Below are 14,219 nucleotides of genomic sequence, written 5' to 3'. Positions count from 1 at the left end.
ATAAAATAGGTTTTCTAGGGCAAAGGGAAAGGAAAGAATAATATTGGGCTAAATTATATGTTATGATTGCTGACCACTTGTTATAAAAATCACCTCTTTTTATATTAGTTTAAAATTCACCTCTTGTTATATCAGTTTAACAAGTGAATGTTAAACCAACTTAATTTTTTTAGGAGAAATAAAGTTAAAAACAAATGAAAAATAATGAATGTTTTTTAAAAAAGACAAATCGGCCAAATGATGGTATCTGTTTTGTTATAAACTGGATTTTTTGTTATGAACTGTGGCTTATATTAGGTATAGCCAAGTAATAAACATTTTGCCATTCAACTCCAAATTTCTCAGTAGCATTACTTTTAAAGGAAATGTTACATCTTTTATATTATTAGATTTGATATTTAATAACAGTTACAAGTACAATGGCAAACATTGAAAGAGAGAACCCTTAGTAGAAAAGAAAAAGACAATTTGAAATCACGTTTTGTTAAAGGTGTTGTAAGTGCAACTTTATCCATAAGCATTCCTTTTAAGGCATTTTCTTTGTCCAAATATCTCAACATGTACATCAAGGTTTATATTATAAAATGGGCTCCTTTTGTATTATTCATTCAAGGCTTAAAGAAAAAAATACATCTCAGGACTAAGTGTAGCAGAAAAGAAAACACAAAAATTCACTTCTCTCATAAAAAGTAACTTAAAATACAAGTCATTTAGCATACATTATTACTCCTCATTGTAATTCCAGATTTGGTACAATATCTTTTTCACTTCCTGACATAAAATTTTAAGACAGTGCAGGCTGTAATACTTCATTTGTGAGGTGGCTGCAATTCCGTAATATGCACAGTGATTTTTAAATAGGCTTTTACCATGCCTTGCATGAAAGGTGCTACATACAAACCTGTTTTGTGTACTCTTTGGTAACCACCAGTTCAAAAACGTGGACCGAACATTTCCACATTGCCAGATCTGAAGCACTCTGTTGGAGCTCTGGGCCGAAGCTATTACCCTGTATATAAATTCTTTAGTTTCCGAGGGGGTTTGGGTATTGATTTAGAATAGAGCCAGATCATTAAAAGCATGTCAGGCCCCATTCCGGAAAGTGGCCCCAGTTAGTTTCTAGTTGGCTACACTATTTTGTTTGGCAGAAGTGGTTTATCTAAGGGAAAAGCATGACTTCATACTAAGTTTGCTTCTGATGGTATCTTTTGGAGACGGTAAAATATTCATGGGTTATCTAATCCTTTCTTGAAATGGTATGAAAAAGGTGATTAATATAATTGAGAATATTCCACTTTTGCAGTCTCAAGTATTCTCTTGGTTGTCTTGCTGCATTTTCTCAGGGTCAGCCCACTCAGGTTTAGTACTTCATAGGCTACCCTTAAGCATTTTCTAATGGAAGCAGTAATGTGCTGCCTCAGTCAGCATGTTCTCTATTTTAGGATATTAATGTCCTGTAGAGACCAAGCTGTGATATCATACACCCTCACTGGGCTACCTCCTACTCATTAAATTTCAACTTTCAGTAAATGTCCTGGAATGTGTCCTAGTTGTGCAAATTAGATGCTAGTTAATATAAATCTAAGTTACCCACTCACTGTATTTAGCTAAAACATAATTTCTATATTTACTTTCAATTTATCCACCTAAAGATGAATTTACATTTTTTACATGCAAGTGTCTCTAGACTGCCATGATACCCATTATCAATCTGATACTTGAATCTAGGGAGTCATGATGGAGACATGTTTCAAAGTCTAGAGAATAGGTTTTAAATATGTCTGTTGTGCAATATTTGTATTTTAGTAAGAATCCTTTGTATTTACATTTACATAGCACCTTTCATCCAAGGGTTTAAAAGTGATTTAACTTTACAGCATTATTTGGTGGCAAAACCTAAGTTAATGGTGGCATTACGAAGTCCAGGTTCTCTAACTTCCATTTCAGTTTCAACTATACATGCTGTATTTATTTTCATTAATGGTCTTTCTGAAAGGAGACTATGAACACGGCAGTGTTACTGGCCTACCAGAAAGAGAAAGAAAAAAAAGAAAGGTGTGAGGAAGGAGGGAGAGAGGGAGACATGGAGACATGTATCTCATGGCTACTAGGTTAGTGATGAGACACACAGTTCATAAACCACACGCTATGGAATTATTCCAAAAAGATTTTTAGAGCTGGTAGTGAGAGCCTAAGAAGTATATTGTTAGAATTAAAAAGTTAGTATCTTTCTCATTTCAGACCTTTAAGATTATTCTGATATTTGTTAAATAATGAATTTGCATTAGTAAGTATCAATGCAGTTTTTTGACTTCATAAGAAAATAAAACTGTGATATAAAATTGGAACTACAAAAAAATTGATGTTTCCCTGGGTTGACTAAATTTACCTTTTTTTTGTGCTTCTTTCAAATGTTTAAGGTAACAAATGCATACAAATATTTCAAAAGTACTGATAACAGTTACCAACTTTAATGTATTATAAAGGACAAAAACAGAAAAATTTTTATTAATAAGTGATAACCTTAATAATAAGTGAGTTCCTGGCAAAATGCAGATCATAGTAAATTATTTACATTATTTTTGCCATAAGAAAACTTCTTAAGCAACAGTCAGCTCTCAAGTTAAAAAAACAAACACATACATAACCCAGTACTAAAGGAGGGAAATGAGTTCAAACACAACAGCTTTATCTTGGGAATGCCATTTTCTAGAAAACCATCTTACTAAAAAAAAAGTTTCAGAAAAACACACTTTAATTACCTTAGATCCATGTGTGAATTGCTTAGTGTTGCTAGTGGGGGATACGGAAAGATTAATATCACTGTAAATTTTTTATAACTCCTATCTTATTATGGATTTTTCAGAGTTATCTCATAAACTGAATTTCTTTTGCAGTGCATCAAAATAATAGGCTTAAAAAAAAAAAAGAATACCAACACATGCAGTCTGCTAACCAAATAAGGCTCTGACATGCCAAAACAATGTTGTCTGTATCTTGATATATAGTACATCCCACAACATACTACAGCATTTAATTTAGGTTTACACAACTAAATATAAATGGCTAGATTTAGACTAATACTTAGCAGAAGCATTAAGCAAACATGGATAAATTCATAAACAAATGATGAAAGTAGTATATTGTTCTTGGAGTACTTCTTGAAACCTTAAAACACTTGGTCCTTAGTGAGAGAACATCCTTTATTCAGTAGATCTTAACAGTACAATGTACGGTAAGTCACAAAACCTTCTAAAAATTTTGGCAGTTGACTCCAGTAGTGCTCCTTGATTCAAGGAAGGAATGAAGGTTTGTATTTCTTTCCTGCTCTAGTCACGAAGGATTGTTAAAGTCTTAAAAGATTTTAAAAAGTGATTCCTATAGTTGGGTGTCTTGTTACTTCAGAAATAAAGGCTTCACACTGAGAAACTGAAGGACACTTTTCTCTCTGTATTTAGTTGGAAGGTAGAAAGAAGAAAGAAAATATAAGAAAAGCTTGAAGATAAGAGATATAAAATACAGAGCAACCACTAAAAGAACAGCATGCACCAGATACTTCTATAGGGATGAGAGTGACAGAAAGTCAGAGACAATTTTTTTTTGAGTGGCTCTTCATAGAAAAGGCATTTAATTTATTCTCCTCAATTATCAAGAATGTTGCACAGAAGTTGTATTCCTACCACAAAGAAAGACTTCAAACTGAAAATTTCTAAAACATTACTCATTAGTAAAATCAAATTTAAATTGAGGGGAAAAAAGAAAAATAATTTTTAAAGATTGGTTTCCTGCACTGATGGGCAAAATCTTTTGGGACTCACCTAATCTTGATTTACTAGTAAGACAGAAAGTCATGAATTAAAGCAAGCAATATTTACATCTGTTAATGCAATGTGCACTTGTTCTTATACTTAATGCAGTTAGTTTGTATAAATGAGATTAATCTCATTTACATTTTAAGCAAGAAACTCACCACTTGGCCCACATGTCATGTAGTGGGTAATAGAATTAGGAGCTTTGTTGCTCCCTAGACCTGCTTTTTGAATTTCTGCTTTCTTGTACTTTGTCCACATCTGCAGGAGAAAAGCATTTCATGTTATTTAATGAAAGGCTAAACAGAATACAATTCATGAAGGTAAGAAACTAAAGAGCTCTCGTTGAGTAGGGCAAGGAGAAGGAATCTAACTCTGGAAATGTTATTAATCCGACAGACATCTCTTTACTTAAAGACTGATTTTTATATTTTAAAAGCTATTAAGTAATATACTTATGCCCTCTTAGTGTCAGATAGGTTTACTTACTATGTTTATTTAACCAAATGGTCACATATAGTTTTAAAGTAAAAAATAATCTTGCATGCAGCAGCAGAAACATCCACAATGAAATAATTGTATTATTTACTAAGAAAACCAGGGCTCAAGGCATATTTTATTGGCAAATAACATACCTACTTACACTGTTAGAACTAAAATTGCTTTGATCAAAGGGGACCCAATGCTTAACAATATAAATTTACAATGTCACAAATAATAAGGGTGTAATTTCTAGAAATCTAAGCTAGGAATATGAAAGCTATTCAATTTCATCTAAAACTGGGGTACTAATACAGGCATACCTCGGAGATATTGCAGGTTTGGTTCCAGACCACTGTAATAAAGTGAATATTGCAATAAAGCGAGTCACAAGAATTTTTAGTTCCCAATGCATGTAAAAGTTGTGTTTACACTGTACTGTAGTCTATTAAGTGTGCAATAGCATTATATCTAAAAAACAAAGTACATACCTTAATTTAAAAATACTTTATTGCTAAAAAGTGCTAACCATCATCTGAGCCTTTAGCAAGTCATAATCATTTTGCAATAGTAACATCAAAGACCACTGATCACAGATCACCATAACAAATATAACAATGAGAAAGTCTGAAATAGTCTGAGAATTACCAAAATGTGACACAGAGACACGAAGTAAGCAAATGCTTTTGGAAAAATGGCACCGATAGGCTTGCTCAACACAGGGTTGCCACAAACCTTCAATTTGTAAAAAAAAATGCAGTATCTGTTAAGTACAATAAAGCAAAGTGCAATAAAACGAGGTATGCCTGTCATCTGTGAAGCCGCTAGAGTATTTATGGAGCTGTCTTGGAGGAAAAAAAGTGCAGCTGCTCAACTGAGTCAGAGTTGCTTCACTTTTATCTCAAAAAAAAAAAATTTTTTTTAAAAATTGGGGCATCTTTGTAAGATTTCATTCATAGAAAGTATTATGTTGATTTTTTTAAAGTTTGGGAAACACTATATGATTTCTAAGGTTCTTCTCACTGCTAAAAATTTGATTTCAAGTGCTATCAAGAAACACATGTAAAATAGTGTTTGGGGGGAATTTTATGACTCTACAGCTGGTGACAGTTTCTGGAGGAAGTCTAACCTGTATTCTTTGACATGAAGACACATGGACATGGTATGTATCTATCTGTCTTACATGCACAGTGTGTATGTTCTTTTGGAAAACATGCTGTATATATAACTATAGCCATTTGGGTTAGAAATACTTCTTTCCTGTAAGTCTAATATTTTAAAATAATCAGTTTTTACTATAATAGCATATGATTTCTCAATATATTTTTATAAATAAATTTAATATTTTAAACAAAGTATAAGGCCAGACTTATCTAAAAAGTTGAAATGGTTGTGAAATAATCTTTGACTAAATGTGGAAATTACACTAATTATTACATTTGTATCATATATGGCCCCATGTAATCTCACCTGTATTTACCATTAAGTTTTATTATCAGGTTATGCAAAAAGGGACACCGAAGACATTTGAAATGTTCGGACTGATTATGAAACAAGTGACAACCAAACAGACTGATGTATTCATGTAGATACTAAAAAATATGAAAAATTTCTGATTGTGTTTATTTGATTACCTGCATTATAAGCATTTTTAGTAAGAGCTGGCTATGAGAACTGAAGAGAACAGCTTAATTTATAAAGGATACAAATGTCTTTCCTTCTTTCTTTTCTTTAAAAAGTTTTGGCCGTGCCACACAGTTTGCGGGATCAGGGATCCCTGGTTTCGTGACCAGGGATAAAACCCGGGCCCTCAGCAGTAAAAGCGTGGAGTCCTAACCACTGGACCGCCAGGGAATTGCCAGGATACACATTTCATTAAGCAAAGATTCTCTATAAATTTTGTTTTCTTTCACCCAATTAATAACAATAATAATTTAATACAACGTGCAAAATAATAATTTCCTCCCCATTTTTAAAGTTACATTTCAAAACATTTCTTCTAGATGCCAGGCTGCATGACTGTCAGTAATATTTAGGCTGAATCAAGATGGCAAAAACATTTCAGAGACAGAACTAAGATATACTTCTCTAGAAGTAAGTGATTCAGGGTTATGGGTTTCTTGGGGTTTCTTTTATTCTGGAATAAAACAATTGAAGTTTAGCTGATTCTGCTTTAAAAGTGCTATGACCACAGCAAGATAATTTTAAAGTTTATGACATAAGTCAGAGTTAGCAAATATTTTCTCTATCTTTTATGATTAATTTTTAGTTACGAACTTGCATTTATTCTTAATTCTAAAATTTGTTCTACTAAAAATATACTTGTTTGCTTAAGTGATTACAAATACTAATTTTGCATTTTATTTTAGCACAATGTACTCATTTTAGAAAATTCTGTTTTAAGGACATATATAATTTAGTAATAAATAAGTTATAGAATTATATAAGTAACAATCTTCACCACTTTATAAGCTTGCTCCCCTTTTGAACAGAAGTAAAAATGCAAATTTCTCACACACTGATTATGATTTGCTTTATTTCTCTTTGACTCTATGTAAAAAAAAACCCTGAAAAAAACTGTGTTAACTGATGCCAAGTAAAAAAGTCATCTTGAAGGAAAGATAGTACTTGAGCTCTTATACTTATCAGATGAAGAAAAGTGCAGAGAAAAAATAGAATACAAATACTCCTAGTCCCTGTATGTCACATTTAAATTTGATGTTTTTTTTAAAAAAGAATTACGCTAAATTTATAAGTATTAACAAAGTTTTAAATCTGAACAATTTTATAAATATGAGCAGTAGTTAATAACTATTTCTTTGAAGATAAAACAGCAGGCCAGAAGGCATAATTAAATGGCAAAAGAAAATGACATCTTTTTAACATAGTTTCCTTACTAATTCTGTACATGTGCAATATGAAGTGCACATTTTGTGAAAAAAAAAAAAAAAAAGGAGAGGAAGAGAGGTAAGGAGAAAGGGAAAGGGAAACAAAGGGAGGAAGAGAGACAATGAGCATTCTTTTTTGGAACCAATGAAGTAAATATGACTTGGAAATGCCTTGTTGGTAATTATAGCATGCAGCCATTTTAACATGCCTCTAGGTATCAAAGTAACAATCTCTTATTAGGTGACGAGAAATGTCAAAGAGGAGCATGTATTGTTAAGGTTCTTAAAGTCATGCAAAAAATGTACAATGCAATTAATAATTCATGCAAGCTCTGTTGTGGTTACATAATCACATTTATATACATGCCACAATGTACACCTGAACACTATCCACAATTTAAAAATAAAAGTATAAACCTAGCCAAATGATACTTTTCAACAGCAGCTCTTCAAATCAGATTAGAGAAGCACAGTGCATATCAAATGACATCAGTATTATATTGTGCAGTTTTGATCATACACAACCATATTCATACCAAACAGTTTGATTATCCTCAGAAACCAACAATGCAGCTTCTGTGTCATCAGGATAGAGGCATGCAGGAGTGATAAGATTATTGCTAACTACAGAAGACTGTGGGTTACTGTTACTGCAGTTCTGATTATCAGAAAACTGCTCAGTATCCTCCTGTGCAGCTTTATCCAAAGAAGCAGAAGCCTGGTCAGTTAGCCTGGTGACTGGTCTGGGAGGTAGCCCACTTATGTTACTAACTAATTCTGTATTCAGGGATAAAAATGGCTGAGATGGATGAGCCACAGTAAATGAGTCTATGCTATCTTTAGCTGATATTCCAAATGCATCATTAGACATATTAACAGTGGCAAAAGTTTGGTTTAGAAAATGTGACCTTTCTGTTCTTGAGTTTCTGGCCTGGGCATATGGAGACGTGGGCTTGTCTGTAGCTAAATCATTTTGTGCTTGAGAACCTACAGCATAAGTTGGACTGTGAAGTGGATGAGAGGACCACTGGTGTAAACGGTACTCACTAGATGTTGCAGTGATGCTGCTATCAGCAGTAGCTGGTGGTGAATCAACTGACATAGGTAGTCTACTGTCCTTGGTCAAAAAATCATGGATGCTTGTCCTTCGAGTAGTTCCTTCGGCAGTAGAGATCACACTGCTTGCACGAGGTAAAGTGGCATAGGGATTACTATCTTTTGATTGTCGTGACAGAGAAGTTTCTTTTACTACTTTTATCTTTTCTTGAGTGCCTAGTGTAGGCTTTCCGGAAGAACTAATGAAATAGGTATCTTCAGTCTTTTGAGGACCAGGTCTCACAAATTGTTCAGGCTTAGTTGTCCATCTATCATAGAAGTCTCCTGGAGTTTTTCCACTTACTGACCTGGCCAGACCACAGCTAACTGGTTTGTTTTTTCCCAAAAAGTCAGAAGAGACAGACAAACTTTTCATTACTTCATCTAAAAGATTCTCTTGACTTGAGGGCTTTATCTGTTTTAAAAAAAAAAATCAAAGCAGATTAGTGAATACAGCCATGCTTTTACTTTCGTGATACACTAGACTGTACAATAAAAAACTTGCTAATGTCTCTAAACCCTCCTTAAAAAAAAGCTCTAAAGTTCAACCACAGAAATTTAACTTGTAGTGTCCATCTAAATTAAGGTCACCATAGATAAAACTAACCTGTATTGAGGTAAGCTTGTTGCTTTCTTCCAAAAACTGTTGTAGAGTAACAACTTCACTTCCAGGGGAACCAGTTTTGACCTTGTGATGTGCTCGACTCTCTAGTGTTTTGTGCTGGAGCACTGGACTTGATTTGGGCTGTCTTTTCAAGTATTGGATTGGACTGCTACCACTGCTGGACCACGCCTCATGCTCATGAAGCAGGCTAAATTCTCCACTGCTGTGGCTTTGTGGCCTGCTTTGGATATTAACTGCACCTGCTTTTGGAGTAAATGGTGTGTTAAGAGTTCAATAATAGAAATGAGATTAAAACTATGTAAGTACTGACATTTGTTGACTGGATTCTCACAGATAGCCAAACTGACTTTCAAAGCTTTATTCAGAAATGCTTAGTAAACCATGTTCATCTCTCATCAGTCTAACAAATGTCTACCATAGCGTGCTTCCTTATTTGTCAAGTTGACAAATATTATAAGCTCCACAGGGCAAAGACTTGCCATCACCACCATACCCACAGCCTAAGCATACAAAGCAGGCACTCAATACATTTGATGAGTAAATGAATGAATAAACAAGGAAATAATATATTTTTTAAAAGTCAGGTTCAAATAATTATAAAACACCTCACAATTTAAAACAAAACATGATTATATGAATTTTTAATTATTTGAGAATGTTAAAACCAAAAACTCTTCTATATGCTAAAAATTCTAATTCTTTGACTTTCTATGAGGTCTGTATAACTTATTTGAAGGTTTATTTGTTGATCTTAAATGAATAATCTTAAAGAAATATTTAAAAAATTTAAACAGCAAGCATCTAAGGAAAGTCAAATGGAGACATGTAATTACTTAGAAAATTCCAGTAAAAATATAAAATTAAGTATGTAGTATTTTATTCTTTAATGTCTGAATCATCTGATTCTCCCTGCTTTCCACTGTTGGTATGGTGGCTATACAGCTTTCAAAGACTCGGTTGAGGCTGAACAACTATACAGAATGCAAATTACTAGTTCTGGAAAAAAGCTCCCTAAAGTTTATGCTATTCCTTAAGAGTGCTTATTCATTTTGATCCATTGCAAACTGTGTAGATACAGCATCAAGACAGAAAATGCAACTTTCCATGGTTTCCTAATCACAGAGAATAAAATGGGTCAGGAAAGATTTTGGTTCAAGCTATGTAACATTTTACAGGAAAAAGATTTTCTTAAATTTTCAAATCAGAAAAGATTTACTTACATTTCAGACTATATTTTTCTACAGGATATAAAAACATGATTATAAAAATGAAAAAATAATCCCTCCTTGAAATCAGATTTTTCAGATCATTGCAACAAAGTCAAAGCATTAATAATAAAATATAATCACAACTGAGACAAAATGATTTTATAATATGAAAAAGCAACAGAACAAATGCGCTCATTATAATTTAACAATTCTGGACTGTAGAGAATAACTACTTTCACAAACCTTTATAATCTATTAAATAATTCCAGAATCTGAGTAGGCAGTATACCTTTAAGGAAAAAGGTGTTAGTCAATACTTCCAGACATTTACATAAAAATTTCACCTTGGAATGCATATTAAAAAATTGAGGAAAAAGATATCTTGAACTAATTCTTTATATGAATTATATGCACCCATTTGGCTCTTGTTACACTTACACACACACACACAATTGTCTTTTCAAATTAAAAAAATATATTCCTCCTTATTTCATGGATAAGAAAAGCTAAAACTATTTCTAAAACACCTTCTGTGAGTTCAATGTACACGTATCATGAGAAAGTTAAGGACAACCACTTTCAAGACAATGACAAAATGTAAGTAAAATAGGAACCTACAGATATTTTGAAATATAAAGATTACAAGAAAAAGATTTTATCTGTGAGGATGAAAAATGGAAACTAAAATAACTGCTCCTGTTTTTACATTTGTACACATTACAATACATTTGTATTGCAATGTGAAAAGTATAAAATATTCCAAGGAACTATGTTCCAAACATAGAATGATTTGGATTTCATACTTTACCCCAGAAACTTCATCAATCTCCCACTTTTAAATCTGGAAATGGATGGAGCATATTAATAAATTTACCTACAGCATACCTTTGACTTCATGGAGTGAAGCATTATTATTGCTATTGCTAGTGGATGTTCTGCCACTATCAAGGCTGGCTGGTCTCGAAGCTAAATGAAAAAATCAGGAGACAGTGATAAAACTTCCAGCTGACGACAATGAACTTTACATTCTGATTACAGAATGCTTTGAGGAAGCAATCATGCATACTTTCACAGGCTAAGCATGCCCACAGAGTTGAATCTTACAGATTAGAGAGCAAAGGCATTTCCAGATAGTTCAGTTAAACAGCTGAGAGAACAGGACACTTCTCAGACAATAGCTGAGATTCAAAGAAAAGAAGATAAAAGTGCATAATTAGATTTGGAAATGGATTTCTAGATGGATACCAGGACTGTTTTAGTTGAACAGAATGACATGCCCCCCCCCCAAAAAAAAAAAACTGGTGATTAGGTCACTTACAACAGATCAGACAAGGAACCCTGCACATTGCAGAGATGCCACGAACAGGAGGAATATGAGCATCTGCACAGTTAATGTCCTGTATTCCTATCCATACAAGGGAAACAATTGCACAGTTAACATGGCCCTATCCTACGTCTTGAAGTCCTGCTTACATATGAAATTCCTTTAACATATTCCTTTACATATGAAATTCCGTTATCCATTATTTGTTAATTTAGTTTGGTAAGATATGACTTTCCAGATAGAAACTAAAAACTCTGAAATGCTCAACATTGCAGAAAATGTGGTTTCTTAGAGTTTGTCCTTTGCCAAAGTGAGTATTTTTAAAATCAAACATAAAATGTATCTCATCACTTTAACCTTATGCCAAAATGGCAACAAAATTACCTTTGAGCATTGTGCAGGCATACTTTATAAATGACCTTGATGAAAACAGAGACAATTTGGATGAAGTAATAACCTTAAAAAAGGCAAAAGGGTGTAGTAGGTTTGAAGAAATAGCAGAGGTAGCTATGAGATGCAGGTTAGAGAAAACATGCTTGGTGGCAGTGCTACATTCAGCAGGTCAATGCAAGAGTTTTAGCATTCTCATTCTGTATGTAATATGTACTCTCTAAATAAAGTTCATATCTTACCATGAACTCTTGATCCCGTACTAGAATCATCACTAATACCTTGTGGACTTACGTCTTCAAAGGATGTAGTATCTACATAAAATAGCAAAATGAATATAAAAATATTTTTAACAAAAAAATTATAAAATTTTATTTATGCAGAATATGGAAATTCTTTTTCAACCATGTGTAATACATCTTGATTTAACATATTTCATAGATTCCATCAGAAACGAATAGGAGTAAGAAACAGAATAGCTCTGATGAGAGTTGACTTGCTTAGGGAAAACACCAGAAGCACTGAAACAATCTGTCTGTGACCCTGCAAATCAAAGCAAGAGCCTGGGTTGCTCTATGTGGTTCTCTGTGATGCTACAGTGTTTCTAGGTTATTTTTTTTTGTTTTTTTAAAGCTTCTATCACTCTCTCCTTTTCTCATTCTTTTACTTGGTTTACTTTTCCATTTCTTGTTAGTTCATTATCTGTTTATTATGAAAGGCCTAGTAAAGACTTTAGTTGTACAATGTTTTAAATTTTTGAAATGATTTGAAAATTCCCTCAGATCAAATCCAGATTGTTTTGATCATTATTTCAGGTTGCTGCTGTCAAAAAAGTAAACATGGGAAAGTCAAATTAAAATTCCTGTTGCCAACAGTTACACCACAGTGCAAATAGCAGACGGCCTATACCTTTATTATTAACCAACTGCTTGGATCTGAAGCCTGTAGAAGAGTTGACAGTTGAAAAGTTGATGGCTGTAGTAGAGAAGGCCATAGCTCCCAATTCTTTTCTCCTTTTACCCGTTGCAATATCATCAGGAACCTCCAAATTCTCAGTACTACCTGTCCACTGTCCTCCTGCTAGGACCATGGACTGCACCAGGTCATTCATGGCTGGGATGCAAATGAAAGCAAATGAATCAGCATGGTTAATGTATTTGCTCTTATTTCTATTTTGTATTAAAAATGATCTGACTTTTGTCTATGGATTAATGCAAGTGAAATAAAAAACTAACCACAAGGTCATTTGAATTATGACATGCATTCAGCTGAATGAAATGAGTAGGCCGAAGGCTGATAAACTTCAATAAATGTTTTTATCACCCTCCACCCCCTTTAAAGATAGGAAAAGGAATTTTACTCTGTACAACTGCCATGCTTTTGAGCAGTGATGTACAATATAATTAGAAGCCTTCATAATGTGGTTCTGTGGTGACAAAAATGGAATGAATAAAGGTAATATGGAGAGCAGTTCTTTACAGCATCACTATTGAAAATGATAAACAGTCCTTGGTCAGAGCAGATTACTGAAGAAATTATTCATTTTATGAATCAAATAAGTATACCATTCAATAAAAACCTGAAAGAGAGGATATCCAAAGTGACAGACATTTAATGTGATTATGTAATTACCCATTCCACTTAAAAAAAGAAAAACCAGAGTATTATTATATAAAGAATGACAAACATTCTCAAGGGTTACAGGCCACTTTATTTATTTAATCCTAGTTCATTAAGAAATTAAATACCTAATGCTAAAGGTTTTGTTATATTTTCTTTAAGTAAATTTCTTTGGGAAGAAATCTCTATGGCATATAAAATTAAAGGTTTTTTTCTGCCAACATTTAGAAAGTACTGGAAATTTCCAAGTATATTACATGTATGACTAAACATATGCATGTATATGTATAAGTGAACATACATATAATGCAAATTCAGTGCCAGTTATGAAAAAAAATATTCTTCCAGCTCCTTGTATTACAGGAAGACTGCACTTTGCAAAATAAGAAAATTGGCACAGTCCAAAGAATGGTTAGTGAAAAATTAGTAATGGAAGCCAGTGTAGTCATTTGAAAGAAGCTGAACTGTCATAAAGTCTTACACATGGAACGACGGTAGCAGGCCTTCATTTTGTCTTTATCCTTCGGTCTGTTCCTCAAAAAGGGCAGTCTTTTCAGTGCAACCACTTTAATGTCAGAGCATGAGGAAAAACAGAAACAGAAAAATGAAAGAAAAAAGGGAGAAGAACAGATGGGAGTTAAATGTTGAAATTAAGGACAGAAATGAATGTCTGAGCTTCAGCTATGTAAACTATACTAAAGCTATTATTCTCGTGCTGCTGAGTGATAATGAAATATGAAATATGTACTTTGATACTTTAAAATACTTGGAAAAGCACTG

General features: G+C 33.3%; 1 protein-coding gene across 4 annotated transcripts in view; it reads right to left on the bottom strand.

Annotated features, from left to right (window-relative positions):
• Positions 1 to 2,866: 2,866 nt before the first annotated feature.
• Positions 2,867 to 14,219, bottom strand: part of CCDC88A (coiled-coil domain containing 88A) — a 125,264-nt gene continuing 113,911 nt past the window's right edge. The window contains exons 26-33 of one of the 4 annotated variants that reach the window (XM_065891695.1): positions 13,921 to 14,004; positions 12,729 to 12,932; positions 12,062 to 12,133; positions 10,991 to 11,071; positions 8,880 to 9,139; positions 8,225 to 8,687; positions 3,971 to 4,070; positions 2,867 to 3,448 (exon numbers count right to left, since the gene is read on the bottom strand). In XM_065891695.1, coding sequence (XP_065747767.1) covers positions 4,006 to 4,070; positions 8,225 to 8,687; positions 8,880 to 9,139; positions 10,991 to 11,071; positions 12,062 to 12,133; positions 12,729 to 12,932; positions 13,921 to 14,004 — 1,229 coding nt within the window. In that variant the 3' untranslated portion in view covers positions 2,867 to 3,448; positions 3,971 to 4,005. Of the gene's footprint in view, positions 3,449 to 3,970; positions 4,071 to 7,691; positions 8,688 to 8,879; positions 9,140 to 10,990; positions 11,072 to 12,061; positions 12,134 to 12,728; positions 12,933 to 13,920; positions 14,005 to 14,219 lie in introns of those variants that run through there. The other 3 variants (XM_065891697.1, XM_065891696.1, XM_065891694.1) reach the window with 3 other exon arrangements.

Source organism: Phocoena phocoena, chromosome 14 (genome assembly GCF_963924675.1).
Source record: "Phocoena phocoena chromosome 14, mPhoPho1.1, whole genome shotgun sequence".
NCBI classification, from domain to species: Eukaryota; Metazoa; Chordata; class Mammalia; order Artiodactyla; family Phocoenidae; genus Phocoena; species Phocoena phocoena.
This window is presented reverse-complemented; position numbering and strand designations above follow the sequence as displayed.